The sequence below is a fragment of the Sorex fumeus genome, unplaced genomic scaffold, assembly GCF_029834395.1.
Source record: "Sorex fumeus unplaced genomic scaffold, SorFum_2.1 ptg000098l, whole genome shotgun sequence".
Taxonomy (NCBI): domain Eukaryota; kingdom Metazoa; phylum Chordata; class Mammalia; order Eulipotyphla; family Soricidae; genus Sorex; species Sorex fumeus.
The window spans coordinates 31,045,570-31,067,874 of record NW_026606155.1 but is presented as its reverse complement, the minus strand read 5'-3'; the positions used below and the strand labels follow the sequence as shown (position 1 = coordinate 31,067,874).

Below are 22,305 nucleotides of genomic sequence, written 5' to 3'. Positions count from 1 at the left end.
CCTCATTTCTATTGTCTTTGGGTATTATCCTCATACTGTGTTTTTTTAGATGTCACAAGTGAGTGTGATCATTTATGTCTGTCCCTTTCCCTCTGACTCATGTCAGTCAGCATGATACTTGCCATGTCCATTCATGTGTGGAATAAATGTCATGACTTCATTTTTTTGGGGGGGGAGGTGTCGCACCTGGAGATATACAGGGCTTACTCCTGTCTCATGCACTCAGGAATTACTCCTGGCAGTGCTTGGGGGACCATATGGGATGCTGGGATGCTGAGAATCGAACCTGGGTCAGCCAGGTGCAAACCAAACGCCCTACCCACTGTGCTATCACTCCAGCCCCACGTGACTTCTTTTTTTAAAAAAGCTTTGTAGTATTCCATTGTATAGCTGCACATAGTTTCTTTATTCATTCATCTGTTCTTCAGAATTTAGGTTGTTTTCAGATTTTAGCTATTGTGAATAGTGCTGCAACGAACATAGAAGTACAGATGGCTTTTTTGGGCCTCTAGCACATATTCCCAGGAGCAGTATTACATATGAATGAAAGCTCAATTCTTAGGTTTTGAAGAATATATGTTCCAAAAAAGGCTAGATCAGTCAACATTCCCAGCAGCAGTGAATAAGAGTCCCTTTTCACCACATCCACCAGCACTGGTTGTTGTTGTTCTTTGTGATGAGTGCCATTATCTTTGGTGTGAGGTACTATTTCACTATTGTTTTGATTTGCTTTCCCCTGATGATTAGTGATATAGAGCATTTCCTCATATGTCTTTTGGCCGTTTGGATTTTTCTTTGAGGAAGTTTCTTTTCATTTCTTCTCCCCATATTTTGACGGGGTAGATGTTTTCTTCTTGTAAAGTTCCACCAGTACTTTATATATGTTGGATATTAACCCTTTATTGGATCAGTGGTGAGCAAATAATTTCTCCCAGTCTGTGGACTGTCTTTGTATTCTGGTCTTCATTTCCTTTGAGGCGGAGAAGTGTCTAATTTAATGTAATTTAATTTGTTTATGTCTACTTGAACTTCTTTTTTTTTTTTTAATTGAATCATCATGAGATACAGTTACGAAGCTTTCTTGTTTGAGTTTCAGTCATACAATGATCGAACACTTATCCCTCTACATTTCCACCTCCAGTGTCCTCAGTATCCCCTTCTCCTGCCTCATTGGCAGACAATTTCCCCCATACTCTCTCTACTTTTGGGTATTATGGTTTCCAGTACAGATACTGAGAGGCTATCTCATTTGTCCTTTATCTACTTTTAGCACATATCTTCTATCCCAAATGATCCTTCCAACTATCTTTGACTTAGTGATCCCTTCTCTATTCCAGCTGCCTTCTCTCCCTGCTCATAAGGCAGGCTACCAGCCATGGAGCAATATTCCTGGCCTTTGTCTCTACTGTCCTTGGATGTTAGTCTCAAATTATGTATTTATAAGCAAATTTCATGACTTCATCTTTCCTAACAGCTGCATAGTATTCCATTTTAAACTTCATTTTTAATGTTATTTTCATTCAGTTGTTTTAGTGATGATTTTAAAAGCTTGTGATGTTGTTTTCCTCCCTCTGGTGCCAAGGATTAATCTAAGGCCTCATGCATGCAAAGCATGCTCTCATCTATGAATCCCTTGTCTGTGATTTTTTTTCTGTGTATGTGTGAAACAAGATAGTTTTTATTAAAACTTATTTAAAAAGATGTGAGGGGTGAGAAAGACAAAAGTAGATGTTTTAAAAACTTCTCGAGTAGAAGTAGACTATTGAAAAAACAGACAAGCAAGCAAGATATGCTTGCAAGGTATGCTTGAAGAGCAAGCCTGATTTTATATTTCAATGCTGCAAGAATAGTGCATGAGGCTTTGCTTCAGAACCCAGATGTATTAATTGTTTACATTTTGCCCTAGTTGCTTTTTATAATTTTATCTCTACATACACATAACACACACTTTTTTTGAAGAAGGGATTTTTTAAAAATGATTTGGTATTCCTTAGTTTATTTTGTTCTCACTGCCCTGTCTCCCCAAATCCTATGCTTAAGGTAAAAATCATTTTATGAATTAAAATTGTCTTCTGTGAGGCAGCAGGGTACTGTGGAAACAGATGATTTTAGATCTTACTCCTTTACTGATGGAACTTTATGTCATATGTGTCACATCCTGAGCTGGGGTGATTGCACAGCGGTAAGGCGTTTGCCTTGCACACAGCCAGCCCAGCCGATCCGGGTTCGATTTCTTCGCCCCTTCGGAGAGCCTGCAAAGCTACTGAGAGTATCTCGCCCACGTGGCAAAGCCTGGCAAGTTACCCGTGACGTATTCAATATGCCAAACACAGTAACAACAAGACTCAAAAAGGAGCCGTTACTGGGCCGGTTCGAGCAAATCGATGAACAACGGGAGGACAGTGTCACATCCTGAGCACTGCAGGATGTGACCTAAAATAAATAAAAACAAAACCCCTCTGGGCTGGAGTGATAGCACAGCGGGTAGCGTGTTTGCCTTGCACGCGGCTGACCTGGGTTTGATTCCCAGCATCTCATATGGTCTTCCAAGCAGTACCAAGAGTAATTCCTGAGTGCATGAGCCAGGAGTAACCCCTGTTCACCGGGTGTGACTCAAAAAAAAAAAAAAAAACCAAAAAAACCTCCATACGTTGAAATCAAGTGGCTTCCTTTAATTTTTTTAGTGAGACACCATAAGGTACAGTTGTAGACTTACAAATTTTTATGTTTGGGTTTCAATTATACAATGATCGAGTACCCATCCCTCCACCAGTGCCCATTTTCCACCACCACAGATCCCAGTATCCCTCCCACCCTCCATCCCCCCATCCCACCCTGCCTCTGTGGCAGGGCATTCCCTTTTGTTCTCTCTCTCTTTTTGGGTGCTGTGGTTTTCAAAAGAGGCATTGAGTTGCAATCATGTTCGGTCTATAGTCTACTTTCAGCATGCATCTCCCATCCTGGGAGGATTCTCCCAGCACCCTTTATTTGGTGGTCCCTTCTCTATCTGAGCTGCCTTTTCCCCTCGCGTGTGCGGCTGGTTTCCAAGCTATGGAGTTAACCTCCTGGTATCAAGTGGCTTCCTTCAGGCCGCAGTAACCCTCACTGGGTTGAAATGAGAATATCAGCAGCTTGTTAAGTACCACCACTGACAACACATACATGAGTTTAAAGTAAGTTTTCATGATAAAGGAAAATAATTATTGGAAGATTTAGGTAACTACTTGGATAGTTGTTGAGTTGGCAAAAAAAGAATGTAGATTATAGGCATTTTCCATTTCTCTATGACCTGGGTGGATAAACATTATAGATAAATAAAATTTCCAGAATTTCCTTCATTTGTAAAGAGGCAAAGACATCCTTTTTTGGCTTTTTGGAACAATGAAAGGTCAAAATATAGTGCCACATTAAAAACAACACATAAAAATTTCTTATACTCCTTTTCCATTTTTGGTTGATGAATAAGACATAGCATTTGCTCACTCTGGTTACAGAGGCCTGCGCTTACAGAAATGCTCCGGTGCTCAGTTATCAGGCAAACATGTTAAAAGTACCTTAGTATTAATATGAATGGAAAATAGCCCCATGTTTTCCCAAAAGGATCAGCTTTCCCTTTTGAATTTATGATATAATTGTTAGAGAAAACCATCTGGAGGTGGGGATTAAAACACTTGTAAATCTGTTAGACCTTTAATTTGCCCCTTTTTTAAAATATTTTAATTTTCTTGCCTCTTCAGAGACTAGGGATTCAAAAGACTGATCCTTCCACGCTGACAGATGAAGAGATCAACAGATTTGCAAGATTGGACATTGATCCAGACACCATAACTTGGCAAAGAGGTACTTTTCAACAAGTAGTCTACATGAAACCTTTGCTTTGGTAATATGCTACCTCCTCACCCTCTGTAGGAGTTGTTAATAGGGCTGGAGAGGGAGTACAGAGATAAGGTACTTACATGAGCCTAGCTTGTGACCAGTTCGGTTGACCCTGGATTGATCCCTGGTATTGCTTATGGGCTCGTAAGTAGAGCCAGGTGTTGCTCCCGAGCACAGAGCCAAGCACAGCTCTTGAGCACTGCCAGCCCCCCAGCCCATCTTCACCCCCCACCCGCACCATCCCAAAAAAGAGTGAAGTCCAGAAGCTTGTGGGGTGATTCATGGTTAAGGCATGACCAAGTTGCTGACCTCTTTCTTCTGGCCATCTCCTCGGTCTCTCTCCTCATTAGCTATAAATAAACCTCCTTTTGTTGAACATTTGACATATTCAGAATTGATTGGAGTGCTAGTGGTTTCAACGAAGTGTGGGCATAAATCAGAATTATTTTGCAAGTTCTACTTAATGCAAAAACTCTATGTGTTATGAAGTAGAAAAATTATGTTTAATTGCTTCTTGAATCATATTGCCCTTTTATTCTCAGAATGGGTTTTTTTGTTTGTTTGTTTTTGGGGAGGGGGGCTCTTTGGGTCACACACCCAGGAGTGCTAGGAGTTACTCCTGGCTCTGCACTCAGAAATTACTTCTGGCGGTGCTTGGGGGACCATGTGGGATGCCGGGAATCAAACCAGGGTCAGCAGTGTGCAAGCCAAATGCCCTCCCCGCGGTACTGCTGCTCCAGCCTCTTCTTAGAACTGTTTTCTGACATAAGCAACTTGATTTTCCCTGAGCTTTCTACCCTACCTGCTCATTTTTACCTCATTTTATTAAGTAGTCTTGTAACAAAGTAAGGCACCTTCGAAGTTTAAAGACATTTGATAAGTGAGTTGCTTGGCTCCCTGCCATAGGTTTCATATCAGCTGTGCATCCATTTATCCTGTGTCACTGCTGAGGAGTTTGTATCTAGTCACTCAGCATAGCTAACAGCCAGTTGAACTATTTTTGTGATTTTCTTGGGCTTAGTAGCTGTTGCTAGCTAATAGTATTTTTAACATGACTCTTAATATCTAAAATGGCACACTAATTTTTCTCTTCCTACCTCAAAAGCCTTACACAGATGGTATAATAATTTGTAAGGAATAAGCAAAAGAGACGTTTTAAAGTTTATTTTTTATTAATATAAAAAAAAAAAAGAAAGATTTCTCTCCTTTTCAATTGTTGTTGCGGTATCCAGGGGTAACATACTGGGCCGAGGTGCTCATACACTTGGTTGAGCTTTGCTGGATACCATTACACATGATTAGCCCCAGGAATCTCAACTGGCTGCGCCTTCAGTGGACCAAATGCCAGGGACTGAGCTCTTGACTTTATGCATGCAAAGCATGTGCTCAGCCACTGAGTTCTTCCCTGGACCCTACAGGTCCGTTTTGAAATTTGAGCATTTCGTTCACTTTTCCTTTGCTTTGTGTCTAATTAATACATTCTAAGAAAAGTAGAACCAGGCATAGAAAAAATGGATCATACTAACTGACTGTCTTACACAGAGAAATTATAGTAAGTGAACTCCACTATATATAAATGTTTTGAACTGTCAAGAGTAGACTCCACCAAATTACATCCTTCACCTATGTGAGTAGCATGCAAGATGATGCTTTTGTACTTAAATTTTTAGTATTTTAGGAAAATAGTTTGGCATATTATCAAGTGTATTCAAAATGTCTCTACTCTTTGTTGCATTTAGATGTGAATTTATTTGTTGCGCATTTTGCATTTTCTGATTATTCTTTCACAACTCATACAAATTAAAAAGTGGCTATATTAAAATGCTAAGGCAGTTCTGGAAGTTGAAATTTAGTTTGATCTTTGCCTTGTCTTCCAAGAGAATACAATCAGGTAAATATTATGTCATTAGAATGCAGATTTTGAGCCGGAGTGATAGTATAAGCAGGTAGCATGTTTGCTTTGCATGTAGCTGACCCGGGTACTATCCTCGGCATCCCAAATGGTCCCCCAAGCATAGCCAGGAGTAATTCCCAAGTGCAGAGCCAGGAATAATCCCTGAGTATTGCTGGGTATGAAGTCAAAAGCCAAAACAAAAAGAATGTTAATTATGGTATTTCACTTTGGGATTTTCTGCATCCCAACTTGAAGCATGTAGTTTCGTTTTTTTTTTTTTGTTTTTTTTTTTTTTACTTTTGGGATTCTCTCTCTCCCTATCTCCCCTTCCCCCCACCTTATATGTCTTTAATAACTATTTTTACTTTTAAAGAAAAGGAGATAAGGAAATTATTTCTTCTAAGCATGCTCCAGGAAAGAGCAGATCCGTTATTCAGCCTCCTCCCAGAGGCTCTGTCCGTATCCTGCATTCACGCCTCATGTGTTTCTCAGGGTAGGATGAGGTCAGTGATTCATCCCACAGCATGGCAGAGACATCAGCCTTTTGAAAAATTGGCCTTCTCTGTTTCCTTGTACATACATGGAAGATACTTTAAAATAGAGTCCAGATTTTTAGTTAATTTGAATTTTCTAGTCAGTAAAAAAAAAAACACTCCATATTTCTTTCTATTAAAAAAAATTCCTGTACATAAATGGTATGTGAACACCATTCTTTAACCTTTATTCTGTTTTATTTTAGCGTGTTTTGTCATCAGTTTTGAAATAAAATCTTAAATTATTCATCAAGTTAGACTTGCTGCTTTAAAATTCTGCTGGTTCTAGGGACCGGTGCAATAGTACAGTGGGTATGGTGCTTGCCTTGCACACAGCCTACCTGGATTCCATCCCTGGCACCATATATGGTCCCCTCAGGCACTGCCAGGAGTGTGATTTCTAGATACAGAACCAGGAGTAAGCCCTACGCATTACCAGGAGTGACCCAAAAACTCCAGCCAAAAAAAAAAAAGAGGACCTGCCCTGCCTCAGGACTCTTGTACTAAACTTGATTACCAATCTTTCCTGTTGTAGTGTTGGATACCAATGATAGATTCCTGAGGAAGATCACAATTGGCCAGGCCCCAACAGAGAAAGGATACACACGGACGGTAATTCTTTGTTCCTTTTTAAGTAAATGAATTCTTTAAACTAGATCCTTCTACTCTCTCCTCCTCCATCTTTCCCATTCGATTGATCCTGCCAGGTGTTGTTCTGCCTTCTCCCTTTTAAAATGGAAGTGAGTGGGTGTGTGGGATTGAGTTCTCCTGACAGCTTTTGCAATGAATCCCATGTGTCACCTGTGTGTTTTTCTCCTGGCATTTTTTTCCCCTGGAGGTGGAGAACGCCAAAGGAACATTGTTGCACACGAATTGACTAAAATTGCTACTTTTTTTGGTGAACATTTTATAATGTTTATTAAGTATAAATGCTTGCATGTTGCTTCCTAGGATCTTAAGGAAACCATAAACATAGTATGTCAGGGATTGTTGGACCTACTAGAACTTTTTTTTTTTAAATTGACTACTCAAGGTCTTAAAATGATTACAAGGTTTTGCTATTTGGAAGGTTATTTTTTTTTTATTAAGTTCTAGGTGTCCTAATACATCTGTCTAGCCTTCTAAGTATCTTATTTAAACCTCAATTGCAAACATGTATCACTTTTATGATCAGGCTTCTGGTTTAATGTCATTTTCCCTGCCACCAGGCTCAATTTGACATCTCTGTGGCCAGTGAAATTATGGCTGTTCTGGCTCTCACCACATCTCTGGAAGATATGCGAGAGAGACTGGGCAGAATGGTGGTGGCCTCCAGTAAGAAAGGGGAGCCCGTCAGTGCTGAAGATCTGGTGAGTACCTCAAAGCCCTGGGCTTGGGGACGCGCGCAGTCTGTTGGGTCTCTTAAGGTTTGCCTGTATCCAACAGTATGCTAGAAACGAGATTGCCACAGTTAACTACTAAGTTCAGTTTGAGAATTCTACTCACAAGGTGGTCTCAATTTTATGAAGTGCTTCAGAGTGAGTTACAGATGGTATATGCTAGATCACAGGTAGCGTTAGCAACATTTTCACGCCTGGACGTTTCCCAGGGCCCAAGGGAGGCTTTTAATCTCTGATCTTGAGTCATCCCCTTCCTCCTCCCCATGACAGGCCTCGTGTCGTGAGGCTTTTTGTTTCCTGTACCAACGTTGATAACCACATGTGAAACAACTCATTAGCCAGCTCTTCTGATGGTCCTTCTAGGCTAGCACTACATTTGAGGTTTATCTCAACTGTTTGTTTCATAATAGAAGGTTTGAAACGAGGTGACTTTACATATTAATTTTTTAAAGCCTAGTTTGTGTTGACCTACACGACTCGCCTGTGGTGAGCAGTTTGTCAGAGGAGTTCAGAAAAGGGGTGAGAGGCCCATTTCCTGTTTGTGCAGTTAATATGTGTGACCAAGATAATGGTTTTAAATTTTTACATTTAAATCAGAAACTTGATGCCAGTGGGATCCATAGTTTTATCTTATTTTAATATTAGCTTTTTGCTGTTGTTAGATGCTATAACGGAGGGGCCTGATGTTTTAAATGTTGGTATTAAACATCTGGGTTTTGCTTTTAGCTTTGAGTAATATATTTATTTAATCTGTACACCTAGGTGTACTTTAGGAACCCAGTACTCTCAGATAGACTTCTTAAACTGTTTCCACTCATGTCCCATTGAGAAATTTTCATGTGATCCTGGGCATATAGATAAATAAAAACTGGCATACTGATCAAACATATACTGTTAATAAATCATAAATAAATGTATTTTAAAACAATTCCCAAGATTTTACATTTACATAGGGAGCTGTAACTCACAGGTTAAGAAATAGCTCTAGAAACTAGCGTTTCCATGTGATTGGCAACCACCAGTCACAGAAATTTCCTGCAGGCTTGTAAAAATGGTATTGCCACTTAACACTGGTTTTCAGCAGCTGGGCCTGAGTGTGAAAAGATTGGAACAGTCAATGTGAACCAGTCTGACATGGATTCCCTCACATCAGTCCATAACAGAGATTGAGATCTTATTTCCAGAGTTAGGTGTTTTTCCAGAAATTACACACGAAGGACATGTAATCTGTTTGCCCTCCTTAAAACAACTGGCAGCTTTATAATACAGACAAAAAAAGAACGGATGAATCTTGTTTTGTACAAAGTGCTACATTGGTCCACGGTGAATAATGAAGATAGACCTAATCATGCTCAGTTTCAGTTGAATTGGATTCAGCAGTTTCGGTTGAAGGTTGACAGTTTTTTTTTTTTTTTCTGATTCAAATCCATGTTTCCCACCCTTGTTTTATAGGGAGTGAGCGGTGCACTGACCGTGCTTATGAAGGATGCAATCAAGCCCAATCTTATGCAGACATTAGAGGTGAGCTGAGTGATTCTTCCTTGTAAGCATCTTTTCTGTGTCGGACAGAATGGTTGTAAAGCTTGCTTTTTTAAGGCCAGAGGGCTAACTCATGTGCTGAGCACATGCTTTGCACACAGGAGGCCTGGGTTCAGTCTGTAGCTTTGCATGGTTCCCTGACCACAGCAGGGAGTCGCCCCTCCCAGTCCCCAGCACACTTTTCTTGGGGAATCATGAACTTTCTCTGCTTTTCTTTCCGTTTTTCCCTAGAGACTCGGGTACTATGATTAAAAAAAAAAAAAGTGGTGAATTCATCGTTAGTTTTCTTCTGTGGGGTCTTTTTTGGATTCCAACTAAGTGTGTCCCAGGCCTGTGATCCCATCTGCAGCAGGATCGCCCATTGCTCCTTAACAATATCTTGACTTCCACAGGGTACCCCAGTGTTCGTTCACGCGGGGCCATTTGCCAACATTGCCCATGGCAATTCCTCCATCATTGCAGACAGGATCGCACTCAAGCTGGTTGGCCCTGAAGGGTTTGTAGGTGAGTGGTTTTGCAAAATCAGTAAAGATCCCCTTTTCCGTTTATGATTAAAAAGGGATTAGGGTGACATATTTACAATGTTGTTTCTCCTTTCAGTGACTGAGGCAGGATTTGGAGCTGACATTGGCATGGAGAAGTTTTTTAACATAAAATGCCGCTATTCTGGTCTCCGCCCCCACGTGGTGGTACTTGTGGCCACCATCAGGGCTCTTAAGATGCACGGAGGGGGCCCCACGGTAAGGACCCATTCCTGGGGCTTTCCTGAAGGCTTTGGCAAGGTTTATGATTTGGGCCTGTTAACTTCAATAAGCCGCTCTTCTCGCCAGGGGGATGCCCAAAGCATGGGGGTTCCAACTACATGGACACCATCGCTCAGTGTTCCAGGAACCCACTAGCTTTCTAGTCACCTTTCTGGAAAAGTGTTGGGTAATCTCTAAGCCTCTCCAAGGATTTGTGCTTGAGTCCACCCAGAAGATCTCTTCTATGGTCAGACTGTGTGAAACTTGAGCCCTGTTTCCCTGTAGACTGCTCCTAGCAGTTGCTACCTGGAAAGGAGGCGACAGGCAGCTCTGTTCTGCCTCTGCACAAACAGGTTGGGATGCGCTCATCCCAAGCCCCACCTGAATTTTGACTTACCCCCTTAGTGCCTACTTGTTGACTATTCGTTTTTTTGGGTTTTTTTTTTTCTTTCGGTGGTGCTGGGGATTTAACCCAGGACTGAACATCTGCAAGGCAAGTATTCAGCTTCTGAGCTACATTCTTGGCTTATAATTTTTTTTTTTATTATCGGTTTGTATTTTGAGTCACACCCAATGGTACTCAGGACTTACTCCTAGCTCTGTGTTCAGGAATCAGTGCTGGCAAGAGCTCAGAGATACGGGCTACTCGGGACTAAATTCATGTTGGCCATATGGATGGCAGCCACCCTGCCCATAGTACTGTTACTCCAGCCCTTGACATTTTTTTAATTAAATTATTTGGGGGAGCTAGAGTGATAGTACAGCAGGTAGCACATTTGCCTTGCAAATGGCCAACTGGGATTCAATCCCCAGCATCCCATAGGGTCCCACGAGCACTGCCAGGATTAATTCCTGAGTGTAGAGCCAGGAGTGACCCCCTGACCACTGCTGGGTGTGACCCCCCTTAAAAAATTAGTTTTTTCTCTGCTTTTTGGATCATACCCAGCAATGCTCAGAGGTTACTCCTGACTCTGCACTCAGAAATCACTCCTCACAGTGCTCAGGGAACCATACAAATGCCAGGAATCGAATCTGGGTCGGCCACATGCAAGGCAAACACTCTACCCACTGTACTTTCGCTGCACCCCTGCCCCCACCCCCCCAAATGAACTTTTAGGCACCAGAGAGATTTCCTTGCAGGTAACTGACCCAGGTACAATTCTTGGCACCCTACATGGCACCCAAGTACCACCAGGACAGATTCCTGAGCACAGAGCTAGGTGTTACCCCTACCACCACCACATATGGCCTAAAAACAAACAAACAAACAAAAACAATTTATGACTGTTTTAGGAATGATTTCACACCTCTCAAAATATGTCACCACACCATCAAAATACCAATATCCCCACCACAGCCCACTGGGATCTTACCCATTGGATTTCCCTCCCCCTGTTGGTAACCTTAGTTCTGCATTCTGCACCCAAGGGTTTGCTGTCATTTGGGGTTTTTTTTTTCCTGTTTCCTTTCTTTTGCTTCCCTATACATCACATGAGTGAAGTTATCTGCTACTTGTCTTTCTCCGTCTGCCTTCCTTCACATCATCTGTATTGCAAAAAGCAAGATGTCTTCTTTTCTGATAGCTGAGTAGTATTCTGCGGTGCATAAATATCACCTTTTTTTGTCCCCTCCTCTATCATTGGGTGCTCTATTATTTCCAGATCTTAGCTATTGTAGATAAAACTATAGTGGATATAAATTTTTTGAGTAGTTTTTTGTTATTTGGATAGGTACCTGGGGATGGAGTTGCTGCATTATGTAATAGATCTATTTTTTAATATTTTGAGGAATCAACAATAGATGGGGGTTCCTTTTTTCTCCACACCCCCATCTGCACCCGTTTTTGGCCTTTTTGATACAAGTCATTCTTACAAGCATAACATGCTATCTCATTGTCATTTTGATTGACATTTCCCTGATAATAAGTAATGAAGATTTGGAATGCTTCACAGATTTACGCATCATTTTTACTTGGGGGCTACTTTAATCTGACTTTAATCTTCTTTCATTCCAATTTTACTAAATGTGCATGCCTGGGGATTGTGTTCAAGCCACACCACAAGTAAGGAAGGGAAAAGTACACTTCCATACTATTATTTTAACACTTTTTCTTCAGCACCGCGTATAAAGACATGAGGCTGGTTTTCAGGTGTTAATTTGAGAAATTACTGAATTCCTGTCCTCCAGAAGCCTATCTTAGGTACGACCTCCCCTACCTAAAGCATCAAGTCAGCATTGCTTACTGTAATGTTCCAGATTTCTCTGCATATAGTGGTCCTCAATTGGTCCTCAATTATGGTCTCTGAATATCTTTACACTCTTAAAGCTTATTGAGAGGACCATAAAGAATTTTTGTTTAAGTGAGTTGTAGCTATCAATATGCAGTATTTAAGGATTTAGTAGAGTTGCTTTACTATGTTTTGTAAGACAAAAAATTACTTCCCAAACAGATTTTAGACCTAGTACATCTTTTTTGTTTTGTTTTTGGGCCACACTCATTGATGCTCAGGGATTATACCTGGCTCTGCACTCAGGAATTACTCCTGGTGATACTCAAGAGACCACATGGGATGCTGTAGACCAAACCTGGGTCATCCATGTATAAGGCCAGAGCCTTACCCACCGTACTATCACTCCAGCCCATAGTACATCTTTTAGAACTCTTTAGACTTAGTTGACACCCTCTGGAATCACTTATTCTCTCGATGGTCTGTTGTGGTATCACATGCCAAATATCCTTGGGAAAGTCCATGTGTACTTAGTAAGATTGCAAGAGGCCATAGGACCGGAGTGTCGTTATGGATGTGGCCATGATCTCATGCCTCCACACCACACACTGCTGAAACACAACCCAACATTGCTCTAAGTCTTATTCTGTCCTGTCAGCAGAGCAGGGTATACTCCCTCTTTCTCCATCATAAACTACATTTCTGAAGGCTCTTGTACCTTTTCATGCTCACACCACTACACCTTCCCTTTTTCTTTCCTCTGTGGTATGAAAATTCACGATGCTTTGCTGGGCAGCCTTGAGAGGAGACTTAGGTGTGCTGGTGTCTGGTGTCAGTGCTTACCTCATTTGCAGCTATATTAAAGGAGCTTGTGAGAGGCCCAAACGAGGTGGCTTGGGACCCTGCTTCCTGCCCAGTCTCTCTGTGCTTCCTTTCAGATTGGGAGCACTTTAGTCTCCCATAGGAATGAGAGCAGAGCTGGCTGAAAACTTCTTTAATTCTTCTTTTGTGAAAAAATTATGTATGTGGGGCTGGAGCAATATGGATAGGGCATTTGCCTTGCACATGGCTGACCCAGGTTCGATTCCCAGCATCTCATATGGTGCACCAAGCACTGCCAGGAGTGATTCCTGAGTGCATGAGCCAGGAGTAAACTCTGCATTGCCGAGTGTGACCCAAAAAGCAAAAAAAAAAAAAAAAAAAATTATGGGAGTGGGGAGACGCACTATACCTGCAATGCTCATGGGCTACTCCTGGCTCTGCACTCAGGAGTTACTCCTGATGGTGCTCAAGGGACCTTACAGGTTGCCAGGTATCAAACTCAGATTGGCTGCATATAAGGCAAGTGCCCTCCCCACTGTACTATTGCTATAGGCCCAGCCGCTTCTTAATTACTATTTTTCACACAGTGAAGTCCTTGGGGTAGGCAGCTGAGCCACCAGGCCCCTCTGTCTGAAATCCAGTTGGAGCGTTGGGCTAGGGGAAGAATCCAGGGCCTGCTCTGTTGTCCATGTTGCGGTGCCCCACAGGTCAGCGCCATGAAGGCATGGTTCCCCTCATGAGCCCATGGTCAGGCTCATCCCGACTCCACATCAGCCATCTCGGGTGGCCTCTGCTAACAGAGCGTGCTGCCCTTTCCCTCCACCGCTGCGCTCCCATCCCAACTGCTGTGTGCTTGACACACTGAAGGCCTTTCCCCTGCTTCATTCCAGCATCCCCTGCACCTCCGAGTCAGGCCTGAAGGTCGTCTTCTTTGTTCGAAGCAACTTTTTTGTTTGTTTTGTTTTAAGCTGTGTTGCAGAGTTCATGGTAGAACCTAAGCCCTTCGGCTGGGGAACAATCTTATATGTGTGGTGTCTGGTTTTCAGTCTGTCGCAAGAACTGTTTTAAGTTAAAACCTTACTATAAATTGAAAATGCCTCTGACCAAGCTTCCTTTCCTTGCAGGTCACTGCTGGACTGCCTCTTCCCAAGGCTTACATTGAGGAGGTAATTTTCAAGTTTTTTTAGTTACCTTGATTTAAGAAAGCCCCACACCCAGAATGAACATTTCTTCATTTTTCCCGGGTGGAGATGAAATGGGAAAGTTCTTTGGTTGCTACTGGGAGCAAAAGATGCTAAAAGACTTGAAGCGTGAGAGACGAATTGCACAAAAAGAAATAAGAGAAGTGCCTCCTAAAACAGAATTTCCCGGGGCTGGAGCGATAGCACAGTGGGTAGGGCATTTGCCTTGCACGTGGCCAACCCAGGTTCGGTTCCCAGCATCCCATATGGTCCCCCGAGCACCGCCAGGAGTAATTCCTGAGTGCATAAGCCAGGAGTAACCCCTTGTGCATTGCTGGGTGTGACCCAAAAAACTAAAAAACAAAAAAAAGCCCCAGAATTTCCCCACATGGGATGTCAGTAAAATCACTGCTGAGATCTGAGGTTTAACCAGGAGTATATTTAGCTGTCTGGAGACATTTTTTGGTAGTACAACTTGAGATGGGGAATATCCTGGGTTTCAACCCCATAGGATAATGAGGTTGGAAACCCTGCCCAGGACTAAGAAATAGTACAGCAGGTAGGGTGCTTTTCTTGCACTCGCCCCACCCAGAATCCATCCCTGGCATCCCATATGGTTCCCCAAGCTTACTAGGACTAATTCCTGAGTGCAGAGCCAGGAGTAAGCCCTGCACATTGCCAGGTGTGGCCCTACTCACCCCCTCCCCCAAAAAGAGAAAAGAAAATCCTGCCCTAGACAAATGAACGTTCCTTCCACTCTCTTCCTGAATTGGCCAGTTGAATCCAACTGCCATTCAAATCAGAAGCAAATAGGGAGCTCTCTTGAGATGCCTTTTCCGCTGCAGATTTAAATCCATATTAGAGGACCAAGATGTGGTCAGGCTTCTGGTTGTGTTTTAGGCAACACTTGCACAAGTTGATCTGGCTTATCACAGCAAGCAGGCATTCAAAGAATAACTGTGAGCTGCAGCCTTTCACAGTGATACCATTTCCCACCAGAGAGTCACATCTCTAGAAGCAGGCTTGGATGGTTCCATGAGAGACAGGCTATTGGATAAGACGATAAGCTCAACTGTTGTCATTATTAATTGAAGGTTTCTACTTGTTGGGGAGGCTTTAAAACTGTCAAGCAGTATGGGGTCAGTGTTCAGGCCCCAAATGAAGTATTTAAAAAGCTGCTAGGAAAAAAATCGTTGCTGCCGTGGGTCTGCCTGTCTTCTGGCTTGTGGTTGCCTTTTATGGCCATTTGTCTGATGCAGGCGTAGGAGGGGAATTCACAGTTCTGGCCCTCACAGCCACCCCGCAGCCTTTCCTGTGTCTAATTAGAGTGACTGCCCCTCACCGGCCCAGCTGGTGTCTTCATTTAAGAGATCCTACTTATTTAAAACCATTTTTGATCAGTCTTACATAGGAATTGGTTTGCATGTGACTAAAAATAAAAACAAAAATTAGCAACGCTCTTTAGAATATCAACTGAATTCTAATCTTAGTTTCAATGATTAAAAGGGAAAAGAGCACAAATCTTCTGTAATTTTTGTGTTTGCCATCTTTAACTTACTCCATTCCTCCTGCTGTTTTATATAATTTGCTACTCAGTTATGCTCATGATCCAGTGTATATTTATTTTCATGAGACTGTTGTCTTTTTCATTGTGTTCTTGTTTAAATAGGGGCCGTGCACAGTAGTGTGTGGGAGGCCCAGGGCCACTTCCGGTGACACCTGGCCCCATGCTGTGGTTGCTGGGCTCTGCTGGTGCTGTGCTTGGTGATGTCCTCTGTGGGGGACTGTGATGCTATGGATTGAACTCATGGTCTTGGGAGGCAGAACTTTCACCTCAGATCCATAAAAATTCATGAATATGCACTGATTTTAAAATGTGTCCAAAAGTGAAATTATTTCAGCCATCCCTAGTCTTTGCAACTGTAGTACATCTGATGGGTTTCATATAAAAGCCAATGGCCTTACTTTTCTTAATTTATACGTGGTAAATATTGGGTCTCTCACCACTCAGTGGCCTTGCTCCCTAGTGAGAGGTTGGCATTTTTCACTCTTGCCCAGTGTTTCAAACAGTGCCACAGCAAACATCATTAAATGTTTTCTTAATGACTCTCTTTTAAGTTTCCTAGCATTAGGCTCTTAAAGATGGTATTTACCTTATTTTCTATTGTTCCTGGTAAATAAGAGTTCATGGTCGATTCCACTAAAGATCCTAGAGGCCTTCGTATTTCCTGACAGTACTCGTGGCAGTTATGTCCCATTGAAAGAAAATGTACTAGGCTCTGTCTTCAGTGCAAGGCTCTGTGTGGCTATCATTTAACCTGTAAGCACAAAGATGGTAAATCTGTTTTATTTCAGGGCAGCCGATTCCCGTTAAGTAACAAACTATTAAGAGCTGGTATGGTGACAGTAAATACAGCAGAAGCTCTGTTTTAGTCTAGCCAGGAAATGAATACAGCTGGTGTGACAGCGCACGCGCACACACACACACACTCACACTCACACTCCAACACACACTCTCGTTTGCCACAGCGAGAGAAGCACTCGGAATCTGTCTCCCTGGTCCTGACAGCAGTATGTGACCCCTGCTCAAGTGCACAGCTGCCCTTTCAAGTAAAACCTACAATTCTTTGCAGCTCTGCCCTCTTAACTTCACAGACCTCTCACCCTGTGTTTACAGAACCTGGAATTGGTGGAAAAGGGCTTCAGTAACCTGAGGAAACAAATCGAAAATGCCAAATTGTTTGGGGTTCCAGTTGTGGTAGCTGTGAATGCCTTCAAGTAAGTGCGAAGGGAAAGAATGAAAGGAAATGTGGGATGTGGTCAGAGCACTGACTGCTTCTAAGCGTTGGTTGGTTTTCAGCTGGTGCTGTTGGTTGTTAGGCCTGAACAGCCAGTAACAACAGATACTGCATACACCAGATCACCTCCTGCACTTGAGGACTGAGTCAGATTTGGGTTCCTTGGGTGCCCTTCATCCGGGGGGCTGAATAAAACATAGGCCCAAAGTTAATTCTTCACTAGTCTCTCTCAAAGAGACCAACAGAAGGGCACAGCTCTACAGAGTTCATGATCTTACTGGGTCTGTTGGGATGTTGTCTTGAGCAGGAGTTGAATGTATAGAGCAGGAAGTCTACCCACAAGACTTTTGTAGGTAATGTGATGTGAGATTTGATTGTATTCTAATGGTCTCACAACAGTGTGGGAAGCAACTCTTTTTTTCAAAGCTAACATTTTTTAGTTCCTCATGTACCTAGAATGTCTCTTTTGGGTTTTGTTTTGTTTTTTGTTTTGGGACCACACTCAGCTGTGCTCCGGACTTACTCATGGCTTTGTGCTCAGGGATCAGTCTCGGTGGACTTGGGGGACCATATGGGATGCAGGGGATCAAAGCCCAGTTGGCTGTGTGCAAGGCAAGCACTCTGTCTGCTGTACTGTCTCTCTGGCCTTCGAATGTTCTTTTTTGGGGGGGAGGGTTTGGTTTTGGGGAGTTATTTTGTTTTTGTTTTTTCTTTTTGGTTTTTGTGCTTTGTTGGTTTGTTTATTTTGTTGTTGTTGTTTGGTCACACCCAGCAATACTCAGGGGTTACTCCTGGCTTTGCACTCAGGACAGTGCTCAAGGGGACCATGTGAGATGTTGGGAATCGAACCCGGGTCGGCCTCATGCAAGGCAAACGCCCTATCCACTGCGTTATTGCTCTAGCCCCTCAAATGTTCTTTGTATGTGTTGTACATGCATGCCATTTAAGCCTCATGACACCCTAATGAAATAAGTGCTGGGATTATTCCCATTTAATAAAATCTCTTGCCAGAAGCCAGCCAGGCTGGAATTGTTGGACTAATGTCCACTGATGAGCAGCTGATGCATCAAGGTTTAATGACAGAACCAAGTAGCTTCTCGGCTGTCATGAATGTGTTAACCTGAAGTGCTGTCTCTTACAGGACAGACACAGAGACTGAACTGGACCTTGTCAGCCGCCTTGCCAAGGAAAATGGGGCTTTCGACGCTGTGAAGTGTACTCACTGGGCAGAAGGGGGCAAGGGAGCCGTAGGCCTGGCTCATGCCGTCCAGAGAGCAGCCCAGGCACCCAGCCACTTCCAGCTCCTTTATGATGTCCAGGTAGGTCATCTGCTGTTAAAAAAAAGAAGCAGCAGCACACTGGGGTTTCTTTGTGATTTCCTCTACTTGGAGGCCTGTGGATTTGACTCTCACGTGGAACCCACAAGCAGCCTGGACTCCCTGCTCTAGATAATTCCTATCCATGCATACAACCACTGACATAGAGAGGTTGGAGGGTCCATCCCAGATGCCCTGAGAGGATGGCCTACAGGCTAACTTTCGAAAAGACTTGCTGTCCAGTCCCTTAGTAGGCAGGAGAAAGGGTTAGATAGAGACCCCAAAGTGCAACTCAACCCAAAGTGTTAGCTGTAGCCCCGGCCACCAGCCATGTAATAACAAATGGGCAAAGAGCTATGCAAAGCTCGAGTGTCTTCGGCCACTTCCTGGTGAGAGGGGAAAGGTGGGTGTGTGCCCCGGGCTTCTGCCTAGTCAGGGAGACTTCCCCTCACCCTCTCAGACGCCAGCATCCTTCCCATTGCTGCCCTGTCCAGCCTAACAAACATTGCTTATTCTGGGATACAGTTCAGTTATTTCAGGGGAAGGTGGTATTTTGTTCTCGGTTTTCTCTGTGTGTGTGTCTCAGGACATGATTGGATCAAAGGTAGTGCCCACAACAGTTACAGACTTGGTTAGGATCATCATGTGCCTGAGCATGTTCTGCTTATATTCTCTAGACTGGTTTTTGGCTTGGTTTTTAAAAGATGATCGTAGACTTGCAAAAATAGCTCTGAAAAGATAAAAAGGAAAAAACCGTGTTGCTCTTGAATTGTGACATTTTCTTGTTTCTGTTGCAAAGACAGTGCACTGACAGGTGAGAACATTCTCTACTGACATTGCTATTTTCCTGTTGAGCTTTAGTTTTATGGCTTAGAGTGGGAATGTTCCAACAGTTGTCTTTTGGGGACCAGAGAGATAGTACAGGGATTAAGACCTTTGCCTTGCATCCTGTTGATCCCTGTTCAATCCCAGTTCAGTCCCCAGCAGACAAAGGATCCCCCCAAGCTCTGCACGGGGTCACTCCTGAGCACTGCTAGGTATGGCCCAAGCCATCCCCTACCCCTACAAAAAACAACGGTTTTGGGGTGCTTTTTGGGTTTTTTTGGGTTTTTTGTTTTTTATTTTAAACCCTATGTACATTTGCAGAGCATTTCTAGGCCCCCTCCCTAACTTTCCTGAGCCCCCTCCACAGTGCTTAAGTTGAATTCCAGTCCTTGAAAGCAGCAGGAACCCTGGGAGAAGAGGGGGTGATAAGAACTTTTTCTACTTGGATGTTCTAAGAAACAGGAGGCTGCTACTTGTTATCTTGTTATTCAGCATCTGTTGGTCTGAAATCACCCCCCAGCAAAAGTACTTTTGCTTGGGGAAGTTCTGAATGTGCTCTGCATTTTTAGAGCTCCAGACGAAGGGAATCTCGGCTGCATCCTTCAGTGCGTCGCTGAGCAGCCGCCATGTTCATGGCGCCTCTCTCCAAAGCCCCTAGCACTGTTGAGTTCAAAAGGCATATTTTAATAATTTTGTGGCCAAATTATTCTTCCTCTCGGAAAACAAAACCCAGGCCAGAGAGATCATTGAAAGGCCTGAGCACATGCTCTGGGCGTGGGAAGCTCAGGCATTGTCCTGGCACTGGATGACTTCCACTCTCCTCCCACTAAGCACAGAGCCATAAGTAGCCCCCAAGTGCTGCTGGCTGTGTTCCAGAAAAGAGTCACCCAGCAGTCCTCTCAGCCTTAGCTCCCCCCTGGTAGAATCAGATAGAGTCCTAACTTTAGTAACTGTATCCATTTTCCTGTGTGCAGCCTCCCCTCCCATTTCCTTAGGCAGTCCCAGTGCCCTTGGCTCCAAATCCCTTTGCCCTGAGAGTGGCCTCCCTACATAGACCAGTGGCATCTGTCCATTGCACTGTTCGCTTCAGGTGCGAGGGGAAGGCCTGTCTTTTCTCCCCACTCCCAATGCATGTCTACCGTTTAAGTCACCAGCTTGTCTTTTTACTACAAAGGTGATTTTGTTCATGACTATTCCTAAGTTACAGCAATTAGCAGTATGCTGTGTTAACAGTAGCATCTACATCTCATATACTAAGACATGATGAGAAATAAAGTTTTTGAGTAGTCTGCACTGCTGTTTGTAATGTACCTTGTATGGTCTCACACCTGTATCTACACACACACGCACACACAAAATAACTTGGCCTCTGGGAAGTGTTTCACCTATAAAACATAGCTTGGTATTAAAACGTTTCTTCTGTACATTAAGATGTATAGAAGAACACTTGCTTACCAGTATGTAAAAACTCTTCTGCCCTTTGGGGGACACTGGGAGCCATGTCCTGGTCAAGCTTCACCCTATGTCACAGTCTTCACCCTCTCTCCGATGTATTAGCTCCCAGTTGAGGAGAAAATCAGAATCATCGCGAAGAAGATCTATGGGGCAGATGACATTGAATTGCTGCCGGAAGCTCAGCACAAAGCTGAAGTCTACACAAAGCAGGTAACTGTTTGGCTGTTTGGTTCTTCCAGTGCTTTAAAGGCTGGATAGTGAAAACAAACATTGTTTGTGGAATATCATTGTGAGTACATAACCCCTCGCCTAACAGTCTTTTTTTTTTTTTAATCTGGTAGCTAGGCTGATGGGCAGTGAGATAGCTTTATATTGTTGGCTATTCAAGATAAATGTGAGAGAGAACAGAGTGATGAGGCAGGTAGGGCATTTACCTCGCACACAGCCAACCCAGGTTCAATCCTGGCATCTTCTGTGGTCTCCCCAGCACCACCAGGAGTCATCCCTGAGTGCAGAACCAGGAGTAACTGCTGAGCATCACCAGGTGTGACCCATAAGAGCCAAAAATTTAAAAAAATAAATGTGAGAATCTAGGGCCCTGGGATGAGTCTGTAGCAGAGCACTGGCCCTGCAGGTGCGAGGCCGTGAGTACAATCTAGCAGCAGCATTGGCATGTGTGAGCCCTGGGCCACAGCAAAGCATGTGGTCTCCATGCATCACGGCCATGTGTGTGGGACCTCCAGTCTCAGCAGCAACACAAAGGGAGGGGAAGAGAAATGGGGAAAACCATGTCTACACTACTTCTACCTCCGTGTTCTTAGTAGCATCGTCAGCTTTTCACTTATCCTACCTTTGTTCCTTTCTTTTGCCAGGGCTTTGGAAATCTGCCCATCTGCATGGCCAAAACACACTTGTCTCTGTCTCATAATCCTGAGCAAAAAGGTGTGCCTACAGGCTTTGTCCTGCCCATTCGAGATATCCGTGCGAGTGTTGGCGCAGGTTTTCTGTACCCCCTGGTGGGCACGGTAAGTGAGTACTTACATGGTAAGGGAAGTAGTCTACTGATTAGCAGATTTGCTGGCCAACATAGGATGGTGAACTCAGTTATTCAGTCGTGAATTCCCACTGGGACAGAGGTGCACAGCTTCCCCAGCAACTCCAGATTTTAGCCTAAAATGTAGGACGTTTCTCCCCCTAGGGACTGGAGCAATAATATGGTGAATAAAGCTTTTGTCTTGCATGCAGCTGGCCCCAGGTTCAATCCTCAGCATTGCAGGCACGCACCCCTAGGCACCACCAGGAGTGATTCCTGAGTGCAGAGCCAGGAATAATAATCTCTGAGCATCACCCTACGTGGACCGAAAATTAACCCAAAAATTCTCCCTTAAATGTGACAAACCTTGTAGATGGGAAAGGTGAGATTGCTAGGGAGGGGCGATAGCTCCTAAGAGCTGGATGGAGTTCGTGCTGTGCTTGTAGCAGTCCCAGGTTCGATCTCCATCACTGTATTGTAGCTGAGTAATATTAGCGAAACACAGCAGGACAAATGTCTGTAACTCCACCTCTTGTGGGTTTCCTGGAGTGGTCAGTAGAGATGGGAAGGAGAATGGTGGGAAGAAGCAGGAGGCAGGAAGAATATGTAGTATCTAATGGACATGCTGGGTTACTCTACCTCAGGAGGCTGCTATCATAATTTTTTTTAACTTTTCTGATTAG

General features: G+C 43.5%; 1 protein-coding gene across 1 annotated transcript in view; it reads left to right on the top strand.

The window, feature by feature from the left end:
- The window catches only part of MTHFD1 (methylenetetrahydrofolate dehydrogenase, cyclohydrolase and formyltetrahydrofolate synthetase 1), a 74,026-nt gene that overhangs the window by 47,545 nt on the left and 4,176 nt on the right, over window positions 1–22,305 (top strand). Inside the window, exons 16-26 of the mRNA XM_056133160.1 lie at window positions 3,738–3,840; window positions 6,839–6,915; window positions 7,512–7,652; window positions 9,135–9,203; window positions 9,614–9,725; window positions 9,822–9,961; window positions 14,139–14,180; window positions 16,873–16,973; window positions 18,135–18,312; window positions 20,692–20,799; window positions 21,462–21,614. Coding sequence (XP_055989135.1) covers window positions 3,738–3,840; window positions 6,839–6,915; window positions 7,512–7,652; window positions 9,135–9,203; window positions 9,614–9,725; window positions 9,822–9,961; window positions 14,139–14,180; window positions 16,873–16,973; window positions 18,135–18,312; window positions 20,692–20,799; window positions 21,462–21,614 — 1,224 coding nt within the window. The remainder of the gene's footprint in view (window positions 1–3,737; window positions 3,841–6,838; window positions 6,916–7,511; window positions 7,653–9,134; window positions 9,204–9,613; window positions 9,726–9,821; window positions 9,962–14,138; window positions 14,181–16,872; window positions 16,974–18,134; window positions 18,313–20,691; window positions 20,800–21,461; window positions 21,615–22,305) is intronic.